The sequence below is a fragment of the Salvelinus fontinalis genome, chromosome 7 (genome assembly GCF_029448725.1).
Source record: "Salvelinus fontinalis isolate EN_2023a chromosome 7, ASM2944872v1, whole genome shotgun sequence".
Taxonomy (NCBI): Eukaryota; Metazoa; Chordata; class Actinopteri; order Salmoniformes; family Salmonidae; genus Salvelinus; species Salvelinus fontinalis.
Window position 1 is genome coordinate 54,310,807 of NC_074671.1, and position 25,991 is coordinate 54,336,797.

General features: G+C 42.2%; 2 protein-coding genes across 2 annotated transcripts; both read right to left on the bottom strand.

The window, feature by feature from the left end:
* Window positions 1–220: 220 nt before the first annotated feature.
* On the bottom strand, window positions 221–6,948 carry LOC129859715 (oocyte zinc finger protein XlCOF6-like). The gene is made up of 5 exons (XM_055929813.1): window positions 6,519–6,948; window positions 4,494–4,728; window positions 4,208–4,314; window positions 4,023–4,110; window positions 221–2,285 (listed from the first exon to the last, which is right to left on the bottom strand). The coding sequence occupies exons 1-5, from the start codon at window positions 6,666–6,668 to the stop codon at window positions 700–702; spliced, it is 2,166 nt and encodes a 721-aa protein (XP_055785788.1). The 5' UTR covers window positions 6,669–6,948; the 3' UTR covers window positions 221–699.
* An 11,092-nt stretch (window positions 6,949–18,040) lies between these two features.
* On the bottom strand, window positions 18,041–20,456 carry LOC129859716 (inner centromere protein-like). The gene is made up of 2 exons (XM_055929814.1): window positions 18,875–20,456; window positions 18,041–18,600 (listed from the first exon to the last, which is right to left on the bottom strand). The coding sequence occupies exons 1-2, from the start codon at window positions 20,369–20,371 to the stop codon at window positions 18,112–18,114; spliced, it is 1,986 nt and encodes a 661-aa protein (XP_055785789.1). The 5' UTR covers window positions 20,372–20,456; the 3' UTR covers window positions 18,041–18,111.
* Between the last annotated feature and the right edge of the window lie 5,535 nt (window positions 20,457–25,991).

Below are 25,991 nucleotides of genomic sequence, written 5' to 3' on the forward strand. Positions count from 1 at the left end.
ATTATTGACTTTTTTATTGTTTACTCCATGTGTAACTCTGTGTTGTTGTCTGTTCACACTGCTATGCTTTATCTTGGCCAGGTCGCAGTTGTAAATGAGAACTTGTTCTCAATTGGCCAGCTGGTTAAATAAAGGTGAAAAAATATATATTAAAAAAACTACATTATGGAAGGCACAGTCACAGAGACACTCAATAAGAAAGGACTACAACAAAATACAATATTGTAATATTGTCTTTATTCCAGGTTTATTTTCATCAAATCCTTGAAATATCTTGTTTCAACAGTAAAGTTTATTTCACAAATGACTGCAGTTTTTTTTTTGTCGTCATCTCATCACCCTCCTAGTTTCTACCCTGCATAAATGGTATTTGTTAATCCTTCACTGCACCTAAATAATCCCATAAGGCCATCCAACCTAATAGTTAAGGCTATTTCAAAGAACAAAAAGTATCTATTAGAATAAAAGTCTCACTGGACAATTAATATTAGGGATGTGAACATCACAGTAAAGGAATCATTTACATGCCAAGATTATGGAATCTTTTGGGAAATCCACACAACAAAACCCAATGTCTTTCAGTAGTCAGACTCATACACATTTGACTCAAGTTATTAGATATCCACGTGATTGAGATTGTAACATCATGGCATGTAATCCTCATTTCTTACTTCTGAAAGTGCGATCAGAAGATTTGCGTTAGCTACTGACGCAGTTGTGCTTTTTGAAGTGTCTTGAATCAGAAAAGCCTTTTCCACATCTCTTGCAGGAGTATGGCCTGACTCCTGTGTGCACTTGCATGTGGGTTTTGACATGATTGGCTTGTCTGAATCGTGTCCCACAGACATCACAGCTGAAAGGCTTCTCTCCCGTGTGGACTCGCTCATGCCTTTTGAGATTACCGATAAATCCAAAAGTCTTCCCACAATCACTGCACTTGTGTGGTTTCTCACCTGTATGGATCAGCTCATGTATCTTAAGAGATTGTTTTGTAATAAATCTCTTTCCACAACAACCACAAGCATTGGGCTTCTCTCCAGTGTGTAATTTCTGGTGATAGTCAAAAGTAACTTTATGGAGAAAAGTCTTTCCGCATGTGGAACAAGTGTATATGTTTTCTCCTGTGTGAATTCTTCCATGTGTTTTTAGAGAACCGATGGAGCTGAAGCCCTTCAAACATATCTCACAGCTGAAGGGTTTTGGTTGATCGGTTTGTTTTTGTTGGTTGGCCTTGTTCTTTCTGGTTCTTGAGTGCCCCTCTCCATCAGCCACGTGTGATAGCTTGTGAATTCTCAGTTGATAATTGTAGAGGTAAGTCTTTCCACAAACGTCACACATAAATGGTTTTAATGCCCCATGAACTAGCATGTGAGCTTTTAAGTTGGTGGACTGAATGAATGTCTTTCCACACGCCTCACATGTGTGCGGCCTCTTCTTCGTGTGAATTCGATGATGTCTCGTAAGGTTCTCCTTAAAGCTGAAAGTAGCTTCACATATTTCACATCTAAATGGCTTCTCCCCTGTGTGAACTACCTGGTGCTCCTGCAATTCGACAGGACGCCAGAAGGTCTTGTCACAGTGGGAGCATGGGTGTGGGCGTTCTGTACGTTCTGTATGTACAGATCTAATATGTGTTTTCAGGTTTTGAGATATACTGAAATTCTTTCCACATGTAGTACAGCTATATGGTTTTTCACCTGTGTGAACTCGCTGGTGTACTTCAAGCATGTACTTTGATGCAAAACCTCGTCCACAAGTGAGGCAGGTGAACGGTTTCACCTCTGCATGAACAAACTCATGTGATTTCAGATTTGTCTTACTACGGAATTTCTTTCCGCAAACTTTGCAACTGAAAGGTTTCTCTTTTGAGTGAGTTTGCATGTGTTGAGTCAGCATACAGTTCAGGCGGAAGGTTTTCGCACAAATGTCACACTTAAAGGGCCCCTTCGGTTTATTGTGAACTGCTATATGGCGTTTCAACAGACAGTTCGCGTGGAAGGTCTTCTCACATATGTCACACTTGAAGGGTTTCCTCAGCTTGGAAATGCTCTGCTGTATTCCGTGGCTGTTTTCTGTGGATTCAATGCCATTAGCAGTACGGCTGCTTGTTTCTTTTGCATGACTGCCTTTCCCGCTGCCCGTTTCCTCTGGAACAGCAGCTCTCATAGGTTCACCCTTGGATTCAGTGTCTCTAAATGAGGGCTTTGTATTCAGTCCACATGAGTCTCCCACAGAGAGAAGAAGAGAAGAAGTCTCTGTCGGTTTACTGTAAGCCTCTGCAGCACCTACAGATGAGAGGAATATACAGGCATTATGCTACAGTAAATGACTGGTTTGACAGACATCTTTCAATACAACACAAAATTGTACCAGCAACCACTGTATGGCTGTGTCACAAATGGCACCCCTATATAGTGAATAGGGTGAAGGGCTCGACTTACAGGGCTGCCCACTGGTCCCGGGAGGTTTTGGAAACCCTCTGGGCCAGTCAATTATCCATGTCATTGGCCCGCTTGGACCAGTGAAAATAATATTATATATAATTATTAAATGCCAAGAATTTTCAATCTAGGCTAATTGATATTTTTTTTTTTTTTAAATATGAAAAAATAGTAAAATTCCCAAAGCTGTTAGTTCATTATGTATATTATTTAGCACACTGTGCCACACACGGCCTACTTTGAGCAGAATATCACCGGGCAGCGAGAGCGTGCAGCTTTCAGACAACTGGTTGTGGAGCAGCTCACAGAAGAGCGGTAGGCACAGGAAAGCAGTAGAAAATACATTTCAAGTTATGATATCTAGCCTACCAGTGAATGTGAAGGCAAGAATTGGTGGATATGCAAACCTGGTATTTAAAAAGTTTGGTCTGGTCTTGATTGAATGGTCTGAAGTGGACAGATAAAAAAAATGTATTGAATTTATTCAAAAATGTGTTTAATTTCTCATAATTCATGAATAGAAAAGAATGCATCAGTGATTTGTATTTCCTGGAACTTTCTGAAGAAGTAATGCCTGTGTATGTTCTTTTGCCAGTTAGCATGCCGAAACTGTCCTTTAAAGGCTTTCCCAAAAAACCTTCCCAATTAAATATTGACTACAAAGTAGGCCTACCTGGCAGAATAATATCATGATTTGTATCAATCAGGTGGGCATTTGTTCAGCAAACTTTGCAATCACATGCACACCGCAGGAGGCTGGTGAGCAGAGGACGGCTCATAATCATGGCCAGAACGGAGTGAATGAAATGGCATCAAACACATGAAAACCATGTATTTGATATCATTCCACTCCAGCCATTACCACAAGCCTGTCCACCCCAATTAAGGTGCCACCAATCTCCTGTGATGCACACTATACATTGTACAGTAGGCTACAGAAACACCGCTAGCCAAACACAAACGTCTCTTGCCAGGGTGCACCATTGAATTAAAGGGAAACTACACCCTCCCACAATAAAAGACAAAATAAAAAATAAATCCCATACCTCAAAAGTGGTCTATTGTTGTGGTTTAAGCATTGTTGTGTACTTGGAACATCCAATTTGGTTGCCCCCCCCCCCCCCCCCCCCAAAAAAAGGTGTGATTTTGAGAGTGAAAACATGAAGAAAAAAACCCTCAGAAACCTGAAAACGAAACCTGGAAAACTGAATGTCAAAAATGTAGGATTTTACAGGGCCCTACAATTGTAGCCTGCTGACTGTTAAATATCATTAAGAATAACACCTCCCGTATATTAATTTAGATTGTGCCAAGGTTTTATTTTTCCCCTCCAAACAATCAATGTAAATATGACATTGTCAAGTTCAAATGTAATTGTTTAGGTATGGAGGGTAGGTTATAATAAGCTCAGCCCGCAAATGAAAAATAAAATCACCTGCTATTGAAATTATGTGTGCATCATCTGCTTTCCTGTAAGATCTTGACCCGGGCCATTAGCTTTCAGTTGGCACTGACAAATACCTGAATGTCAAGCCCTGCGGTGCCATTTAGGACTGAACCCATGTTTCTTTGGGATATTACCTTCAATGACTGACGTTTTAGTTCCTGATTTCACCTCACTCCTCTCCTTCACAGGGTCGGTGCTAGAGCCTGTATTTCTGGCAGTAGTCTGGAATGAAGGAAAGTCATTATTTTAATATAAACAGACATTTGTCAGATTTGCTAAAATCATACACAGAAGATGAACATAAGTTACAAGAACATACCTCTTCCCGTACAATGACAGTGTTTACTTGACTGACATCTCCAATGCTGAGCAACGCTGAGGCCACTGTGTTTGTCTTCACATTGTTAACAGGCATCATTGGGAGATCTTAAATAACAAGCAGATAAAACCTTACATTTCCTTTGCGTTGAACAACATTGTGCTGTTGTGCATCACATCCCTTTACAAACAGGTGGAAGACAAACTATCAGTACAAGCAAACCATACAAACAGCTTTCTTTTGCTATATTCAATAGACAGTGATGAGTTGCTGGGCCCACACTCACCAACTGGCTTAATTTTAAAGATCTTTCCATTGTGCAAAATATGGGTTGGTCTTTTCGGTTCTTCTCGCCCCTCACCCTTCTCAACCATCGCCTTCAGATCTTTATCCATCTGCTCCACCTTGATCTTCAGTTTCTCATTTTCATTTTGTACAGCCGCAGAGACCTCTAGGAATAGTCTACAGATTTTACGAACAGCCTCCTTTGTCAACAGGTGCATAATGGTGCCAACCTGTTTCTAGAGAGAGATTGAAGTATATTAGAATGAAGCTAACAAAGTTACTCTCAATTTGTATTTTTTTTTATTTTGCTACTTTCCTTAGCCAGTTATACTTCACTGGCCCAGATACTAGACTTTAAATACGACAAACGTGTGAAACAGACAGATGCATGTGCAAAGCGAGAACATAACATGTAATACATGTTTGATTTTGGGAGGGGTTAGCAACTAACAACTGGATTTAATACTTTCTTGTGCACTGTTCGTCACTACAAACCCTGGTTCGATCCTGGGCTGTATCACAACCGACCACGATTGGGAGTCCCATAGGGCGGTGTGCAATGGAAATGGTTTACCACCAACAGTCTTGCAACGAAAACAACAGTTTCGATTGATCAAATTTGGGTACGTCCCTCCTCGTTTGGTTATATTTGCTTCGGTTTCCATTTGCAACAGGCCAAATGTTTTGCTATGGTCTGCGACCAATGAATACCTCCCTAGGGTGTATTTACTAGAGACCAAACCAACCTAATGGGAGCCAACAGAAGGAAATAGTACGAAACGGGACCAATTACGTATTTAAACACTGGATAGCTGACGCTATGTCTTGGCCAATAAGAGCGTTTGAAGTGAATCAGGGAAAAACAATATCCCCACATTAAAATATCAAATTTGTCAACAATGCCACGATGTGTGGATATGGAAATAGCCAGCACCAATTCAAGGGATGTGGGAAGACATTTCATACGTAGTATCTAAATTATTTGTGTAGAAAATGTACTTTTTGGTTTGTTTTGACAGCTTGTGGTACTGTGCAACCACAGCAACGCATGTACGCAAATGTCTGCTTATGCTAGCTGGCTTACAAAATGATAACCCATTGTTGTTGATGTTATTAAGCATGGATGAAGTGGTGATACGTGTCCAATTTAACTGCTGTTCTTATGGATTTTCTAATAGTTCTTTCAAAACTGTTGAACAAATATTGTGCATTGACAATGAATGTAGTTTACATTAGCAGCCACCTAGTACTACATGACATATACAAAAAGGCCACCACTGAACCCAGAGATTTTAACAGTGAGTGAACCCACTCCTAGATTTATTGTACTAAGATACATTTATTCATCTTGACTATTGCAATTTCTTTGTACTGGCGTAATGGGGGAGTAATTTTACATCAGCTTTAACTTAAACTGGTTAGCAATATTGAAAACATTATGGGATCATGCATTAACTACTCCAGCTTTACATTATAGTCATCAACGCTGTGTTTCTTTGTCCTGTAGAGAGGTGAGGTACATGTTTTCATTTCAACAGCTACATGTTTTGGAAGATAAATATGTCTTTCTTTTCTCCATTACAGACACTGTAATACATACTTCTAAAAAAACAATACATAGTATTGTATGAACTGAAGAGAAGCCAATCATTTCTCAATACAAATGTAAAATATAAAAACATTAGTTTTTTAAATATATATATTTTTAAATAGAGTTCTTATGTTGCACTCCTCACTAAATAAATAGTTCAATGAATGTATATTTGTCGTTGAAACATTACATTGAAATACTGTATCATAATGGCGGACGGTGACTTCAGAACAGCACCCACTATAATATATTATTGGGCGGGACTAACCTGAATTTGTCCAATAAAAACTAGTTTTAGTCCGTTTGGAGAAATTGTAACCCCGGTTATAAGAATGATAGTCAATATTTTGCCACGGTCTTGGTCAAATGACCCACAAGATCCAAACTAACGCTTGCTTATTAAACAATTACAATCTTTGTAACAACGTTGCTCACCTTTTTCCCCAGGTTACTTTGTATTGGCGCCACGATTGATTCGTTGTCCAAAAACAATTGGCTAATTTCTGCTACTGCCGTCTCAACGATAAAAGCCATAATCGATGTTGTTTCTGTCTCAAAAATAGTGCGACTGTTAAGACTAGACATGTTGTCCCTGTTAAGTAACTTTATGCAGATACTTGGCTTCGTAACCTAGCTAACGTTAGCTACTAGCTATAATCGTACACAATCGTCGCGCGACCTTTTTTCGTTAAGCCTTAACAAATAACCGTCTTCTGTGTGGATTCAACGGATAAACACGGTATAATGTGTCCTGTGTATAGTTGTTTAAGCTTTAGCGTTTTGTAGGACAATGCTCTCTGACGTGACCATTATAACAACGTGTGTGTAGTGAACAACATTATTAGCGTGAGCAACAATCGGGGAATCGGCGGTTCGCCTTCAAAATAAAAGCCCCCCTCCATTGAAACTGATAAAAAATTGTGAAAACGTGCCACAATTGGACTAGATAATGCTTAATAAGTTTGGAATGTTGTCATATAAATTAATCGAAAGACTATTATTGATTAATTTTAATAAATTTAAATCGCACTGTGGGTGTATTTTAATTCAGAATTTCAATGGGGTGGCAGGTAGCCTAGTGGTTAGAGTGTTTGACTGGTAATGGTAACCGAAAGGTGCAAGATCGAACCCCGAGCTGACAAGTCTGTCGTTCTGCCCCTGAACAAGGTAGTTAACCCACTGTTCCTAGGCCGTCATTGAAATAAGAATGTGTAATTAACCGACTTAGTTAAATAAAAAATAACTTTGTTAGCTTCATTCTAATATACTTCAATCTCTCTAGAAACAGTTTGGCACCATTATGCACCTGTTGACAAAGGAGGCTGTTTGTAAAATCTGTAGACTATTCCTAGAGGTCTCTGCGGCTGTACAAAATGAAAATGAGAAACTGAAGATCAAGATGGATAAAGATCAGAAGGCGATGGTTGAGAAGGGTGAGGGGCGAGAAGAACCGAAAAGACCAACCCATATTTTGCACAATGGAAAGATCTTTAAAATTAAGCCAGTTGGTGAGTGTGGGCCCAGCAACTCATCACTGTCTATTGAATATAGCAAAAGAAAGCTGTTTGTATGGTTTGCTTGTACTGATAGTTTGTCTTCCACCTGTTTGTAAAGGGATGTGTCAGTTTTACGAGGGTATGTTTGGCAGCATGAGGGAAGGATGCTTTGTTGCGGTATAGGAAGCCGATTCTAGATTTAATTTTGGATTGGAGATGCTTAATGTGAGTCTGGAAGGAGAGTTTACAGTCTAACCAAACACCTAGGTATTTGTAGTTGTCCACGTATTCTAAGTCAGAGCCGTCCAGAGTAGTGATGCTGGACGGGCGGGCAGGTGCGGGCAGTGATCGATTGAATAGCATGCATTTAGTTTTACTTCCATTTAAGAGCAGTTGGAGGCCACGGAAGGAGAGTTGTAAGGCATTGAAGCTCGTCTGGAGGTTAGTTAACACAGTGTCCAAAGAGGGGCCAGAAGTATACAGAATGGTGTCATCTGCGTAGAGGTGGATCAGAGAATCACCAGCAGCAAGAGCGACATCATTGATGTATACAGAGAAGAGAGTCGGCCCGAGAATTGAACCCTGTGGCACCCCCATAGAGACTGCCAGAGGTCCGGACAACAGGCCCTCCGATTTGACACACTGAACTCTATCTGAGAAGTAGTTAGTGAACCAGGCGAGGCAATCATTTGAGAAACCAAGGCTGTCGAGTCTGCCAATAAGAATGTGGTGATTGACAGAGTCGAAAGCCTTGGCCAGGTCGATGAATACGGCTGCACAGTAATGTCTCTTATCAATGGCGGTTATGATATCGTTTAGGACCTTGAGCGTGGCTGAGGTGCACCCATGACCAGCTCTGAATCCAGATTGAATAGCGGAGAAGGTACCTGTTTGTTAACTTGGCTATCGAAGACCTTAGAAAGACAGGGTAGGGGGGGCCTTCCGGTGATGCAACTTTGGAAATGGCTGCCTAGTTTTTCGTACTGCACATTGGTTGGGTATTTCCCCCCCAAATTCAAGTATTTACTCTGAGCATTATAATAACTTACGCAAAATGGAAACGGGGAAAATAGGAAAAGGTCGCGGAGCTACAACAACCCGTAACAAGACAGCAGAAGATATAATCGTCGATGAACCCGAAATGGCTAATGCTAGAGCAAATAAGATAGCAGCAGCAAAAGAACCCTCATTTCGTGAGGTGATGAAGGAGGAATTGCGCGAGGCGTTCACAGGCTTACGAGAGGAACTTCGAGAAGATATAAGAAAATAACTACATGAGTTCAAGAAGGACATTAACCAGAAACTGGAAGAAAACAAATTAGAACTTCACAGCATATCTACAAGAATGGGGGACGCAGAACAGCGCATTGGGGAACGGACACATGGAACTTCGCAGTCAAGGAAATATTTGAACAGTCACTGAAAAGCCAACACGCACTATAGCAAAAGTGAGAGAACTCGAAGGTTTCTCACGTCGAAACAACATTAGACCTTATAACGTAGTAGAGGGCGCAGAAAAATACTTTATGCCCAACTTCGTCAGGGTCTATTCAAGGACATACTTGAAGACGACACTGACCTGAGAATCGAGAGAGCACACCGAGCTCTGGCCTCAAAACCCCCAGCGGCGCCCCACCAAGATCCATAGTAGTACGGTTCCTAAAATTCTCAGTCAAAGAGAAAGGCTTACATGCTACCTGGAAAAAGTCTGTTAACTTCTAAGGCCAACGAGTGTTCTTTGATCATGACTATGCGGGAGAGATACTGTAAAGTAGGAAAGAATGCACCCCCATTAAGAAAGCACTTAAAGAGAAAGGTATTCGCTTCCAAACACCATACCCGGCAAAAATGCGGGTATTTCTGAAAAATGGCCCGGTTACATACGAGCATGCAGACGAGGCGGCTGAGGACCTGAAGTCAAGGGGCTTCCCAGTGGAGTATACCGCCAGGAGAAAGGCGACATCACCAGCGGAAAGACGCGAGCAGGCTCTCCCATGGATCTTTGTCGACAAGCAGGGTCATGGAGAAAGAGGGAAACCATCTCGGCGAGAGGACGTTCACATCCGAGAGAGACTCAGGCATTTCCAACGGGAAGATGTAAAACACTGAATTGGATTTAACAGAATAAATAGTTACCGCAGCTGTTAAGACTGGGTTGTTACGGTTGACATTGCAATAGATAAAATATCTCCCCTATTTTCCCCCAATGCTGAACAAGGGTGAGTAGCCAAAAGCATGTGTTCTTTATGAACACATTAAGTAGCGTCACGTTAATAACATATAAATTAGCTAAGGATTAATGACACATTGACAGAAGGGCATATCAAGGGGAGGATTCATGATATGCACGCATGACCGATATAGTATTAACTTATAATTAACCGATGTGTATAAGCGACGAAATAGGCGCCCTTATTATTTTCGGTTACACCAGGTCTTGTTTGTGACTACGTCAAGCATTTTCATATCTGAGCGAGGGGCCCATCCTGCGGACAGGTTCATCCCCTCAAACCCCAGAGGCAAGAGACAGTCCTCTGACATGGGAGTCCAAATACCAAAGTATTTTCCCACTTTGGTTTACTTTATTATCGTTCTTGATTTTTCGTTCATTTTTAGGTTCATGATAAGCAGGCAGATATGGTGCACAGTTTTTTATTTTTTATATCGATGCATCATCGGGAATTTAAGGTCATAAGTCTCAATGTAAACGGACTGGGGAGTGCCATCAAGAGAAGTAAGGTAATAGCAAAGATGAAACGGGAGAGAGTTGACATACTATTCTGGCAGGAAACTCACTTATCCACACCTGAACAGGAGAAACTCAAGAAAATGGGATATAGGAACACTTTTTTTTCTTCTTACAACATGGGTAAAAGGGAGTTGCAATCTTGATCCCAAATTCAGTTCATTTTGAGTTTATGTCAGAAATAAAAGACAAGGAGGGTAGATTTATACTTGTTAAATGTAAACTGGATAACAAGGAAGTTACATTATTTAATGTATATGCACCCCCAGGGAGTGACATGGTCTTCTACGGGAAGGTGTTTGATTTAATTGCCACAGAAACCACTGGCACTCTTATCTGTGGAGGGGATTTTAACACAATTCTAAACTCAAAATTGGACAGCACAAATTAAAATAGGAAAATGAGCCTAGTTGCCAAAAAGATCAATAGGATACTGCAGGATCTAGGACTGCTCGATGTAAGGCGTGACACCCACAAGACCGATAAGGAATATACTTTTTACTCAGCCCGCCACACTGAATACTCCAGGTCAGACTACTTTTTTTATGTACAGTGCAGATAGACACAGGCTTAAGGATTGTAGGATCGGGCAGAGCGACTTATCAGATCATAATGGAGTTTACCTCACTCTACACCTTGATAGCAAACCAAGAAATACTATATGGAGACTTAATACAAGCAAGCTGAATGATCCAGCATTCAAGGAATCAATAAAGAGAATTGAACATCTATCTGGAGAATAATGATAATGGGGAAGTATCTCCTGCTATATTGTGGGATGCAGCTAAGGCGGTTATTAGAGGAAAGATCATAGCCACATCATCTCTCAAGAAAAAGATTAAAGCACAGAAACTGCTGAAATTACAGGAAACCCTAAGAAACTTAGAACGATCTCATAGTCAATACAAAGACCCTCTTATATTACGAGAGATTTAAAAGGTAAAACAGGAAATTGACCAGATTTATAGAGAAGAAGTAGAGAAAAAGCTTAGGTTCCTGAAACAACGATATTATGAAGCAGGCTCAAAGGCAACCAAATTACTAGCATGGAGACTCAGGAAACAACAAGCACAGAATACCATTTTCAAAATAAAAGACCCCAAAACAAAAAAGATCACATGCAAATTAGATGAAATACAGAATCCATTTGAATCATATTACACAAATCTGTACAAGCAACCAGAGAAGGCAGATGCACAGACAATAGAGCACTTTTTGAACTCACTTGATCTCCCCTCAATTGGGACAGAGCAAAATGATAGACTAACTTTAGAAATATCCACCGAAGAAATTAATATGGAGAGAGGCCATCATATCTGTAATCCCAAAAGAGGGTAAGGATAAGACAGAATACAGTTCATATAGACCTATCGCAATTCTTAACACAGATTATAAACTATATGCATCAATCATAGCCAAAAGAATGGAGAACACAATCCCAGAATTGATTGACGGAGATCAAACTGGTTTCATACAAAATAGGCAGACACAGGACAATATAAGGAGAGCACTACATGTCATGGACCACATTACTCAGAATAAGACAAGTGCAATATTAATCAGTCTAGATGCAGAAAAAGCATTTGATTCAGTGGGATGGGATTACCTATTCCAAGTTATGGAAAGATTTGGTTTCAACAAAGAAGTGATACAGTGCATCAAAACATTGTATTCATGTCCGACCGCTAGAATAAAGATAAATGGACATTTGACCCGAATGATAAAATTAGAGCGAGGGGCAAGACAAGGCTGTAATCATTCACCCACGCTCTTCTCCTTATACCTCAAACCATTAGCACAGGCAATAAGACAGGACCCAACCTTAGAGATAATAACAATAAGAGACAGTGAACATAAGATATGCATGTATGCTGATGACGTTCTGTTATTCCTTAAAGACTCAAGCTCAAGCGTACCTAGATTGATGGATGTTCTACAAACATTTGGAACATATTCAGGGTATGTGTCACGTTCCTGACCTGTTTTCTCTTGTTTTGTATGTGTTTATTGGTCAGGGCGTGAGTTTTGGGTGGGCAGTCTATGTTTTCTATTTCTATGTTGGGATTTTGGTGTTCGGCCTGGTATGATTCTCAATCAGAGACAGGTGTCTATCGTTGTCCCTGATTGAGAATCATACTAAGGCAGCCTGGGTTTCACTTGTGTTTTGTGGGTGTTTGTTCCTGTGGAGGTTTTGTTGCCACACAGGACGGTTTCTGTTTTGTCACGTTGGTTGTTTTTGTATTTTGAATTGTTTTGTTGACTTTCATTAAAAGAATGAACACTAACCACTCTGCGTTTTGGTCCACACCTTCTGTCAGCGAGGACAGCCGTAACAGTATGTGCTTAACGTACACAAGACCCAAGCCCTAGTATATAATTATACCCCACAGGAAGAGCTGAAGAGTAGGTTTAACTTCACCTGGACCTCTTCATCCATTAAATATCTTGGAGTATACGTACCAGAAGATACACCCAAACTTTATGACATGAATTACGATTACATCAACAAGAAAATATATGATGACCTAGACAGGTGGAACTCTCTTCCCTTAGATCTTAGTAGTAGAATTGAAACAATCAAAATGAACATCCTGCCGAGGTTACTGTATTTGTTCCAATCACTGCCCATAGAAATCCCACCTAAATAGTTTAGGGAATGGGATAAACGGATATCAAGGTTTATCTGGAACAGTAAGAGACCAAGAACTAGATATACAACATTACAATTACCAAAAACCTGTGGGGGTATGGCCGTACCAAACCTAAAAGATTATTATGTGTCAGCCCAATGAAACAACTGATGAAACATGGTTGAACATATTAGAGACTCAACAAAGCTCCATCAACTCAAGATCATGGAGAGAATTCTGTTGGAAGAATGTTATACGTTTCTTCATAACACCTAAACTGAAATCAAAACAGACTGGCTCACCACACCCTTGTTGGAGAGAATGCGGTCTATTGAGGGCGGACCACTCTCATATCTTTTGGTCCTGCCCCGCAATCGAAACTTACTGGGGAGAAATAAGATCTAACATTGGAAAAATAATGGGATTTGACATAGAACAAACATTCATTTCTTTGTACTTGGGTGAAATACCTGATAACTTACACAATAGAGAAAAGTACCTCTTGAAGGTCCTACTGGCAGCCAGTAAAAAGGCTGTCACTAGGAAATGGCTACAAAAAGACCCTCCCACAGTGACACAATGGATAGACATTGTAGAAGAAATACACCACATGGAGCGTATGACCTTTGCTTTAAGAACTCAACAGGAGAGAGGTCAGGAATACTGGGAAAAATGGGTTTCGTACTTGGAAAAGGTCTAATTCAAAGATGCCAATGTAACTAATATGATGATATGATGATGAAGGTATGAAGTGCACTGTAACTGCCAGATCTTTTTTGTTGTTCTTTTATTTTACTTTATTTGTACTTTCTTTGTGTTCCTACAATAAAAACAAAGTATAAAAAAAAGAAAGACAGGGTAGGATAGATATAGGTCTGTAGCAGTTTGGGTCTAGAGTGTCACCCCCTTTGAAGAGGGGGATGACCGCGGCAGCTTTCCAATCTTTGGGAATCTCAGACGATACGAAAGAGAGGTTGAACAGGCTAGTAACTTGGAACTGCAAAATCTGACTTTAGTAAATTCAAGACAACTGGGAACTCGGGCCTCCTTCTAGAGCTACGACCTGAAGATCAATGACCTCATCATGATTCAAGCTTTTTTTGTTGAGTTCCCAGTTGTCTTGAAAGCACCATGAATCCAGAGAATGCCCACAAAGGACCGCCGTGCCACCTTCCTGTTCAAGTGAGCACAGCACAACAAGTTGAGTCCAAAAATATATTGTATGCTTCTGGATAAATTATGTAATATGGCAGGGAGATATGTATACTGTAGCTAAGAAAGTAATACTAAGTGTATGTTGTGTAGTAAGCTGTTAGTAGCCCATGTGCCTCACTGAATGAATGAACTATTTCGCTACCGGACAAAGCTCCGCTGATAGCCCGGTGTAGCAGTGTTGGGACTGCTGTTGACACAGCTTTATGTAGGCTCTAACAGCTTGTGGGCACCGTTTGTCACCGTTATAGTGCAATTCATGTATTGTATAGTGTTGTGTAGTGGCTTTGTTGGCATGCATCCCACAATAATTTTTTTGCCCCATATCATATCTCCCTCTATCATATTCCGTGTATTATATTCCCCTCTATCATATTCCCCTCTATCATATTCCACTATATCATATTCCCCTTTATCACATCCCTCTATATCATATTCCCCTCAATCATCTTCCTCTATAATATTGTAAGGACCGACGCAGGAGATGAGAAGCAGGTACAGGGAGTCAAACATTTAATCGGGAACAGACATAGAACAAGACAGGAACAGCTTCAGTAAATGGGTAAACAAGGACATATGACAATCAATGCAGAAGCAGGGAACAGAGCGGGGGACCAGACAGATATAGGGAAGGTAATGACAGAAGTGATTGAGTCCAGGTGAATCCAATAATTGCTGATGCGCGAGTCGGGGGGAAGGCAGGTGTGCGTAATGATGATGGCAGGAGTGCGCAATGCTGGGGGCCTGGCACCCTCGAGCGCCAGGAAGGGTTTGCGGGAGCAGGTGTGACACATATTCCTCTATATCATATTCCCCTCTATCATATTCATCTCTATTATATTCCCCTCTATCATATTCCCCTCTATCATATTCCCCTCTATCATATTCCCCTCTATATCATATTCCCCTCTATATCATATTCCCTCTATTGCTGCTTTGCGTGATGCATTGTTGTCTCGTCCTTCTTGCCCTTTGTGCTGTTGTCTGTGCCCAACAACCTTTGTACCCTGTTTTGTGCTGCTACCATGTTGTGTTGCTGCCATATTGTGTTGCTACCATGTTGTTGTCATGTTCTGTTGCTACCATGCTGAGTTGTCATGTGTTGCTACCATGCTATGTTGTCACTTAGGTCTCACTATATAAATCTACTATATCTATATCTACTGTTCCAAGATGGCGTAGCATGTCGGACCTGTGTTTGTCGGTTTCCTCGTTTTTTCGTACATATTTCGGATATATTTTAATCTCGCTTTCCATCTACGAACTGAATATACTTTCCTGCAACCCGCCTCACCCAATGTGGTACGGATCTGCTATCTTTATATTTTAGAAACCAGAGCTAGCCAGCTAACTAGCTACTAGCTAGTAGTCAGTTAGCCACTGCTAGCGGTCTTTTTTTCTTTTTTTTCTTTCTTTTTTCCCTTTTTTTTTCAAGGAAATCAGGAACCAATATACACAGTCAGTTAGGAAAGCTAAGGCTAGCTTTTTCAAACAGAAAAGCACTAATTCCAAAGGTTTTGGGACACTGAAGTCCATGGGGAATAAGAGCACCTAATCCCAGCTGCCCACTGCACTGAGGCTAGGAAACACTGTCACCACCGATAAATCTAGATAACCGATAATTTCAAGAAGCATTTTTCTACGTCTGGCCATGATTTCCACTTGGCTACCCCTACCCCGGCCAACAGCTCTGCACCACCCGCAGCAACGGACCCAAGCCCCCTTCCCCCGCTTCTCCTTCACCCAAATCCAGATAGCTGATGTTCTGAAAGAGCTGCAAAATCTGGATCCCTATAAATCAGCGGGGCTAGACAATCTGGACCCTCTCTTTCTAAAATTATCTGCCGAAATTGTTGCAACCACTATACAAGCCTGTTCAACCTCTCTTTTGTATCGTCTGAGATCCCTAAAGCTTGGAAATCTGCCATGGTCATCCCCCTCTTCAAAGGGGGAGACACTCTAGACCCAAACTGTTATAGACCTGTATCCATCCTGCCCTGCCTTTCTAAAATCTTCGAAAGCCAAGTTAACAAACAGATCAACGACCATTTCGAGTCCCATCGTACCTTCTCCACTACGCAATCTGGTTTCCGAGCTGGTCATGGGTGCCCCTCAGCCACGCTCAAGGTCCTAAACGATATCATAACCGGCATCGATAAAAGACAGTACTGTGCAGGCGTCTTCATCGACCTGGCCAAGGCTTTCGACTTTGTCAATCACCACAATCTTATCGGCAGACTCAATATCCTTGGTTTCTCAAATGACTGCCTAGCCTGGTTCACCAACTACTTCTCAGATAGAGTTCAGTGTGTCAAATCGGAGGGCCTGGACCGGACCTCTGGCAGTCTCTATGGGGGTGCCACAGGGTTCAATTCTCGGGCGTACTCTTTTCTCTTCTCTTTTCTATATATCAAGGATGTCGCTCTTGCTGCAGGTGATTCTCAGATCCTTCTCTACGCAGACGACACCATTCGGTATACATCTGGCCCTTCTTTGGACACTGTGTTAACAAACCTAAACTTTCCTTCCAGACTCACATTAAGCATCTCCAATCCCCAAAAAATCTAGAATTGGCTTCTTATTTCGCAAACAAAGCCTTCTTCACTCATGCTGCCAAACATACCCTCGTAAAACTGACTATCCTACCGATCCCTGACTTCGGCGATGTCATTTACAAAATAGCCTCCAACACTCTACTCAGCAAATTGGATGAAGTCTATCACAGTGCCATCTGTTTTGTCACCAAAGCCCCATATACTACCCACCACTGCGACCTGTATCCTCTAGTTGGCTGGCCCTTGCTACATATTCGTCGCCAAACCCACTGGCTCCAGTTCATCTATAAGTCTTTGCTAGGTAAAGCCCCACCTTATTTCAGCTCAATGGTCACCATAGCAACACCCACCCGTAGCACGCGCTCCAGCAGGTATATTTCACTGGCCATCCCCAAAGCCAACACCTCCTCTGGCCGCCTTTCCTTCCAGTTCTCTGCTGCCAATGACTGGAACGAATTGCAAAAATCACTGAAGCTGGAGACTTTTATCTCCCTCTCTAACTTTAAGCATCAGCTGTCAGAGCAGCTTACCAATCACTGTACCTGTACACAGCCCATCTGTAAATCGCACACCCAACTACCTCATCCCCATATTGTTATTTATTTATGCTCTTTTGCACACCAGTATCTCTACTTGCTCATGAACACATGAGTGTTAATGCTAATTTGTAGTTAATTACCCTCTATGGCCTATTTATTGCCTTACCTCCCTAGTATTACTACATTTGCACACACTGTACATAGATTTTTCTTTTGTGTTATTGACTGTACGTTTCTTTATCCCATGTGTAACTCTGTGTTGTTGTTTTTGTCGTACTGCTTTGCTTTATCTTGGCCAGATCGCAGTTGTGAGAACTTGTTCTCAACTGGCCTACCTGGTTAAAGTGTTGTGTTGTCTCTCTTGTCGTGATGTGTGTTTTGTTCTATATTAAAATTGTATTTATTTATTTTTAATCCCAGCCCCCATCCCCGCAGGAGGCCTATTGCCTTTTGGTAGGCCGTCATTGTAAATAAGAATTTGTTCTGAACTTACTTGCCGAGTTAAATAAAATAAAATATTATATTCCTCTCTATCATATTCCTCTCTATCATATTCCTCTCTATCATATTCCTCATAAAATAAAATAAAATAAAATATCATATTCCTCTCTATCATATTCCTCATCATATTCCTTAAACACTCCCCAGATTTGTGAAAAGTAAACATTTTGAGTTTATACAGTGTTGTACAGTATGCCTTAACAAAAATCAAACTGAGTAAACATTTCTTATTTTTAAATGCTTTCATTGCATGCAAAAAATACAGTATCCTTCCCTACTCTCTCTCTATTACCCAGTCTACTCATCCATCTTCAAGCTTTCATCCCTTCCCTGCTCTTCTATCACCTTCTCAGTTCCACCTCCAGCTGGCTCCCTCTTTCTTCTTCTCCAGTCTCTTCCTCTCCTCTTTCCTCATCTTTTCTCTCTTCTTCTCCTCTTTAACTTGAATCTTTCTCTCCATCTCCAGGAACTCAGCTTGAGCTTTCTCTCTCTTTTTCAGCTCCTCAGAACACTTCTTCTCTTTCTTAATCCTGTCTTTCATCATGTCATTATGTATCTTCATCAGCCCCTGTAACCTCTTTTTCTCTGCCTTTTCCTTCTCTTTTCTTTCCTTCTCTCTCTTTTTCTGTTCTAACTTCTCCCTCTTCTTCTCAGCCTTCATGACTTTCTTCTGCTCTTTCTCTCTCTCCTTCATGTCTTTCTTCTCCCTCTTTTTTTGCTCCTCCCTCTTTTTTTGCTCCTCCTGCTTGTGTTTCATCTCCTTTCTCTCTCTCTCCCTCGGGCTCACATCCTTGACGCTCCTCTCTTCACTCTCAATTTCAAGTCTTATCCAACAATCCTAACAGGAAGACATTGACTCTAGATGTAAAATTGTTCCAATGTGGCACATTCAATACACAATTGAGTGATCAACATACAATGATGGCCTAATAACCCTAGTGAGGGGTGATGTTTTATACTATGAGCAAAGAGCAGCAGGGTTGGGGTCAATTCCATTTCAATTCCGGTCAATTCAGGAAGTACTCTAAAATTCCAATTCTCTTCAACGCATTGAATTGAAATGGAACTGACCACCGTCCCTGTAAAGTAGTAGAGTGAAATATGACACCTACCTTTGCCTCTTCCAGGGTCCAGGGCCTGGGTTCCTCATCCTCTGACCTGCATATGGAGGCTCCCACTCTAACAGGCATCTTAGTGACAATGCAGATCAGAGGGGTGGGCGGCTCATCATTGCATGTTGCCAGAGTTAAGTCAGCATCTGAGACCAGCTGGTGAGCGTGAGGGCAGATATCCACCTCCTCAGTAGTGCCCCTCCCTTTCTGATCTGGCTGCTTGTGGTCCTTGTCATGGATGCATGCCAGGCTTGGAGGAAGTGCAAGGACAGGGCATTTATCACCCATCATTTCCTCTCTCTTGACAGTGGATGCAACTGCACTTGCCTCTATGTCAACTGAGCACTCTGTGGTGTTCTCAACTGTCTCCTCTGGCTGTTTGTGGTTAATGTTGTGGGTGCAGGGTAGGCTTAGAGACAGTGCTGCGGGTGCAGGAAGACTTTTATCAGTCAAAAACTCCTCTTGGAGGACAGTAGACACGGAAGCGGCTGCTTCACTGGCAACTGGACACTTGCTGGTACCCTCTACTGCATCCTCTGGCCGTTTGTAGTCATTGTCAAAGACAAGTTGCAGGCTTGAAGGCAGCACTGAGGGAAGACCTGTAGCTGCCGATGGATCCTCGCTATTAGCGGCGACTGAGCACTTAGTGGCGCTCTCCTTCGTCTCCTCTGGCTGCTTATGGTCATTGTCCAAAATGTGTGACAAGATTGGAGGCAGTCTTGGAGCAGGGCTTTTATCTAGGTCCTCTCCCTGGACAATGGATGTGCCTACAGTGATCTCTGTGGCAAGGGAGAACTCAGTGGCATCCTCTTTTTCCTCCTTGGTCAGTTTGTGTTCAGAGTCACGGATACATGGCGAGCTTGGAGGCAGTGCTGCAGAGTCAGGAGGGCTTTGATCGGCTGCCATGTCTTCTTTGAGGTGAGTGGACACATCATTGGTTGTTTCATTGGCAACTGGACACTTGTTGGTTCCCTCTACTGCCGCCCCTGGCAGTTTGTAGTCAATGTCAAAAACACATGGCAGTGGAGGCAGCATTGGGACAGGGCATTTAGCTGCGGATCTGTCCACTCCATCAACAGTAGCTGTGCCTGAAGTGGCCTCTGTAGCAAATGAGACCTCATAGGCATCCTCTACTGTGTGCTCTGGAGGCATGAAGTCATCGTCAATGACTGGTGGCAGGCATGGAGGCAGCACTGAAGGAAGAATTCTAGCTGCCCATAGGTTCTCTCTCTTGACAGTGGCTGTACCTGCAGTGGCCTCTTTGGCAACTCGGCACTCCGTGGCTGAAACAGCAGGCTGGGAGGTTTCCGGGACATTGAATGAATTGCCAATGAACCGCTGAGCCAGTGGTGGGAGGGAGAAAGGATAGAATCTGTCCTCTTCCTTGATATTAGATATTGCCACTGGAGCAACTGAGACCTCAGTGGTTCCCTCTACTGTCTGCTGTGGTGGAATGGAGTCATCGTTAAAGAAGTGTGGCAGGTATCGATGCAGCATTGAGGAAAGATGTGTATCTGTCGATAAGTCCTCTCTTTTACCAGCAGATACATCTGCAGTGGTCTCTGTGGCAACTGGGCACTCAACAGGGACAAAGTATGAAAATACAATGAACCGCTTGTCATCCTGAGCGCGTATGGCCAATGGAGAGGGGGGATGCAACATGGTTGGTATAAGCCTCCGATTGGTGAAAGCCAGTGGTGGGAGGGAGTCAATACAGTGAGCCATGAACTCAGTGAGTGGACGGTTGGTCACATCTCTCACATTCTGCAGGAGAAAAGAAACAGACATGATGAAAGTGATCACATTCAGTACATACATACTTTATGAGTGAACACTATATACTAATACATCACATATACAGTGCCTTCGGAAAGTATTCAGACCCCTTCACTTTTTCCACATTTTGTTACCTCACAGCCTTATTCTAAAATTGATTAAATAATTATTTTCGCTCATCAATCAACACACAATACCCCATATTGACAAAGCAAAATCTGAATCGTTCCACATTCAGTACAACAACAACATAAAACGGCGATTTACTTTCGTATTGAGTACTTTGTTGAAGCACCTTTGGCAGCAATTACACCATAAAATCTTCTTGGGTAATACTCTACAAGCTTGGCATACTTGTGTTTGGGGACTTTCTCCCATTCTTCTCTGCAGATCCTCTCAAGCTCTGTCAGGTTGGATGGGGAGCGTTGCTGCACAGCTATTTTCAGGTCTCTCCAGAGATGTTCGATCCGGATCAAGTCTGGGGTCTGGCTGGGCCACTCAAGAACATTCAGAGACGTGTCCCAAAGTCACTCCTGCGTTGTCTTGGCTTTGTTCTTAGGGTCGTTGTTCTGTTGGAAGGTGACCCTTCGCCCCCAGTCTGAGGTCCTGAGCGCTCTGGAGCAGGTTTTGATCAAGGTTCTCTCTGTACTTTGCTCAGTTCATCTTTACCTCGATCCTGACTAGTCTCCTAGTCCATGCCGCTGAAAAACATCCCCACAGCATGATGCTGCTACCACCGTGCTTGACCGTGCCGTAGGTGCCAGATTTCATCCAGACGTGACGCTTGGCAATCAGGCCAAAGATTTCAATCTTGGTTTCATCAGACCAGAGCATCTTGTTTCTCATGGTCTGAGAGTCTTTAGGTGCCTGTTTGGCAAACTCCAAGCGGGTTGTCATGTGCCTTTTAACGGCCTGATCGGTGATGTGCTGCAGAGATGGTTGTCCTTCTGGAAGGTTCTCCTATCTCCACAGAGGAACTTTTGAGCTATGTCAGAGTCACCATCGGTTTCTTGGTCACCTCCATAACCAAGGCCCTTCTCCTCCGAATGCTCAGCTTGGCCGGGCGGCCGGCTCGAGGAAGAGTCTTGGTGGTTCCAAACTTCTTCCATTTTAAAAGATGGAGGCCATTGTGTTCTTGGGGACCTTCAATGCTGCAGAGATTTCTTGATACCCTTCCCTAGATCTCATCCTCGACACAATCCTCTGAACTCTACAGACAATTCCTTCGACCTCATGGTTTGGTGTTTGCTCTGACATGCACTGTCAACTGTGGGACCTTATATAGACAGGTGTGTGCCTTTACAAATCGTGTCCTATCAATTTAATTTACAATATGTCCAATCATGTCGTAGAAACATCTCAAGGACGATCAATGGAAACAGGATGCACCTGACCTCAATTTCGAGACTCATAGCAAAGGGTCTGAATTCTTATGTTAATAAGGTATTTCTGTTTTTAAGTTTAATACATTTGCAAAAAAAATGTAAAACAGTTTTTTCACTTTGTCATTATGGGGTATTGTGTGTATTATTTAATCCATTTTATAATGAGGATGTAACGTAACAAAAGGTGGAAAAAGAAAAGGTGTCTGAATACTTTCCCGAAGACGCTGTGTATATCTATTGTCCTCTCAGATGCTCTGCACCAGTCTGTACCAACCCTGGGTCTTCTAGGCAACGAGTCAACTAAGTGTAAAAATACATGCCCCACACCCTGCATAACATTTTACATTTTACATTTTAGACATTTAGCAGAAGCATTTATCCAGAACGACGTACAGTTAGTGCATTCAATTTAAGGTAGCTAGGTGGGACAACTACATAATCCTGATATGAAGGTCTACGAGAGATCGCTTGGTCTTGTTATTTAATTTTTTTTCAAGACAAGGCAACTATAAGAACTGAGGACTATGTACATAACAATACTCAGAGACATACACGATACAACACAAGAAAAGTTATCAGACAAAATACTGTTAGCTTACGTTCAATGGCATATGGCACATTTTGCCCGTATATTGACATATATTTGCTTTAGTCAATATTGTTCAACAGAACTCTTGTTGACTTTGTCAAAGTTGGTCTTGTTACCTCCTCAATCAGGCTTGGCATTTTCCTCGTCTCAAACCAAATCCTCTTCATCTCCTTGTCCTGCTCCCTCTGGATCTGCCACATCAGAGCCAACCTGGCTCCCAGCTCCATCATGTAGTCTGTCTGGATCTCCCTTTCCTTCAACTGACACTCAGCCCTCTGTGTCAGCGTTGAACCCTCCATGTCTTCCTCCTAGCTAACAATAACTCTGGAAATTACATAACGTTCTAGTAAGTGGCGTGTTGCTAACCAAATAGTAATGCATCTCTTTACGATGTGCACACGTTTCTTCCCGTCTACTTACAATTAAGCAAGTGACAATCCCAATCCAGAGATGATTATGCAATAGACCTATCTGAAATACTAGTAAAAAGTTGGCTGCTGGAAAAGCGACCAAGTTGAAATGAATAGATTTTGGCTGTTCCTATCGTTATGTTAACAATATCCTTCATGACATCATCATGTGATGCAAGGCGTTGCCATTGGAGATGACAAAGCACAACACAGAGGTCAAAAATCAAACTTCAGGCTCTCTCTGTACCTTACTATTGAGCCATATTCAACCCCCCATGTAACACCACTCCATATTGAGCCTTATTCAACCCCCCATGTAACGCCACTCCATATTGGGCCTGGTTCTCACAAACCACACTAATCACTTATATAATATCATTCAAAAAAGATCTTGGGGAAGAAAGTGACTCTATATCCATCATGGACCTAACTTGTTGTACAGTTTCACCTATTTTAATCACTCCAGTCTTCTCTTTGAGGGCCTCTGAGTGCAACTCAATTTAAAGAGGTACATATTTGGTACATATTTATAGAGATAATTGATTGCAATATATGTTGGGGATTAACACAGAGATGGGGTTTTCTTTCATCAATAGAATGTATTTGCCATTAGGCTGGCTCACTACAACAACTGTAACATGCCATCTCAAGTGTCAGGATGAACAATTTTCTCACAAAAACATGGATTCAAGCAAACTGTATCTCATCAACAGTTTCTCTTGTCACCATGATTGCATGTTAGGCCTACTTAAAAGGTCATGTTAGCACACAAGTCATTTGAAAAGTAGTTATTCTACAGAAACATAGTTAAACAGTAAGTTATATTACAACCTACCTCTCAAGTAAGCAGCGTGTTCTCTCACTAATGAAATAGGACATGAATAATCTGTCAGTGGTTAGTTGAATCAGTCTCTTTGCACTGTTCTGTTTGTCTGTGCAACAGCTAACCTCCTAGAATCAGAATCTTGTGATGTCACAATGAAGGCCCCATTGCCATGATTACCCACAGAAGCTCTGATGTCTAATCAAATGCTGGAAACATTCACTTTTATTTATTTTTTAAGCTATTGAGCACAGTCATACCTAATATTTATATTGAATCCATGTAACCACATTTTTTATTTTAAAAAAATGCTCTACCTCATATCTGTCACGGATCCCCCGGTACTGCTGCTCATTCCTGTCACGCCCTGACCATAGATTGCTTTGTATGTTTCTATGTTTTGTTTGGTCAGGGTGTGATGTGGGTGGGCATTCTATGTTGTATGTCTAGGTTGTCTGTTTCTATGTGTTTGGCCTAGTATGGTTCTCAATCAGAGGCAGGTGTCAGTCGTTGTCTCTGATTGGGAGCCATATTTAGGTAGCCTGTTTTCCTTTGTGTTTTGTGGGTGGTTGTATCCTGTGTTAGTGTTTTCACCATACGGGACTGTTTCGGGTTGTTTGTTTTGTACTTTTGTTATTTCGTTCAGTGTTTGTTTTGATTTATTAAATATATGGACACTTACCACGCTGCGTATTGGTCCGATCATTGCTACTCCTCCTCAGACGAAGAGGACGAAACCGTTACAATTCCGTTCACCAGCTCTGGAGGTCTACGTCACCTTCTAGGTGTCACTGAATTGGATTCATTACCACCAACCCGGACTGTCTTGTCTCCTTACGCACACCTGGTTCCCATTCACCCTGATTAGTATGTGTATATATGTGCCCTCTGTTCCCCACTGTCCTTGTCGATTATTGTCCCCATGTCCGTTGGTCTTGTGAGTACCTCTGCGCTGTTGTATCGGCTTTGGTGCTACGTGTGCTTCTTAACACAGCGCGCCTCCAACCCGGAAGCCAGCCGCACCAATGTGTCGGAGTGCACCCGCCCCCCTCGGTTAGCGCGCACTGCGCCCGGCCCGCAACAGGAGTCGCTGGAGCGCGATGAGACAAGGATATCCCTACTGGCCAAACCCTCCCTAACCCGGACGACGCTAAGCCAATTGTGCGTCGCCCCACGGACCTCCCGGTCGCGGCCGGCTGCGAATAGAGCCTGTGCGCTAACCCAGAGACTCTGGTGGCGCAGCTCTAGACCACTGCGCCACCCGGGAGGCCCCGGTTTCTTAAAGAGGTGTGTGATGTTTTGGTCTGATTACAGAATATGCCAGTCACAGGTGGTTGGTGGCACCTTAATTGGGGAAAACAGGCTCGTGGTAGTCGCTGGAGCAGAATAAGTGTAATGGTATCAAATGCATCCAACATGGTTTCCATGTGTTTGATGCCATGCCATTAATTCATTCCAGCCATTATTATGACTGTTCCTCCCCTCAGCAGCCTCCCCTGATGCCAGTGCTTTTTCAGGATTGCTCTCATTTTCTCTGAACACTTGGTATACTTCATGCAGAAGACTGCTGCGTTGGTTTTCTTCTTTGGTTTAGTTTGAGCAGTTCCTCTCTTAGTGTTTGGGATATTTTTATCATTGCATCATCAAGAGTTCGTTTTGAATTTGTCTGTCATTTTCTTAGCATTGGTGTCAAAATATGACCGCTGGGCACAGATGCATTTAATCCTCCACAACTGGCCATATGATAAACCATTCTTGAGGGGAAGGGGATGCATACTGTCCGCACGTAGCAGGCTGTTGCGGTCTCTGGGCTTTGTGTATAAGTCTGTGTGTAATGCATCATTCTCTTTAATGATCCAACTCTCTTGGCTAAGACTTGAGGAGAGACTGACTGCATTACTTCTTATTTTTTATAAGAAATATTCATGTGTTGAAAATCCCAAATCATAATCAATTTACACACAGCTCTGACACACACACGTACCCCACCAGACATGCCACCAGGGGTCTTTTCACAGTGCCTAAATCTAGAACAAATTCAAGAAAGTGTACAGTATTATGTAGAGACATTATTGCATGGAACTCCGTTCCATCTCATATTGCTCAAATTAACAGCAAACCTGGTTTAAAAAAA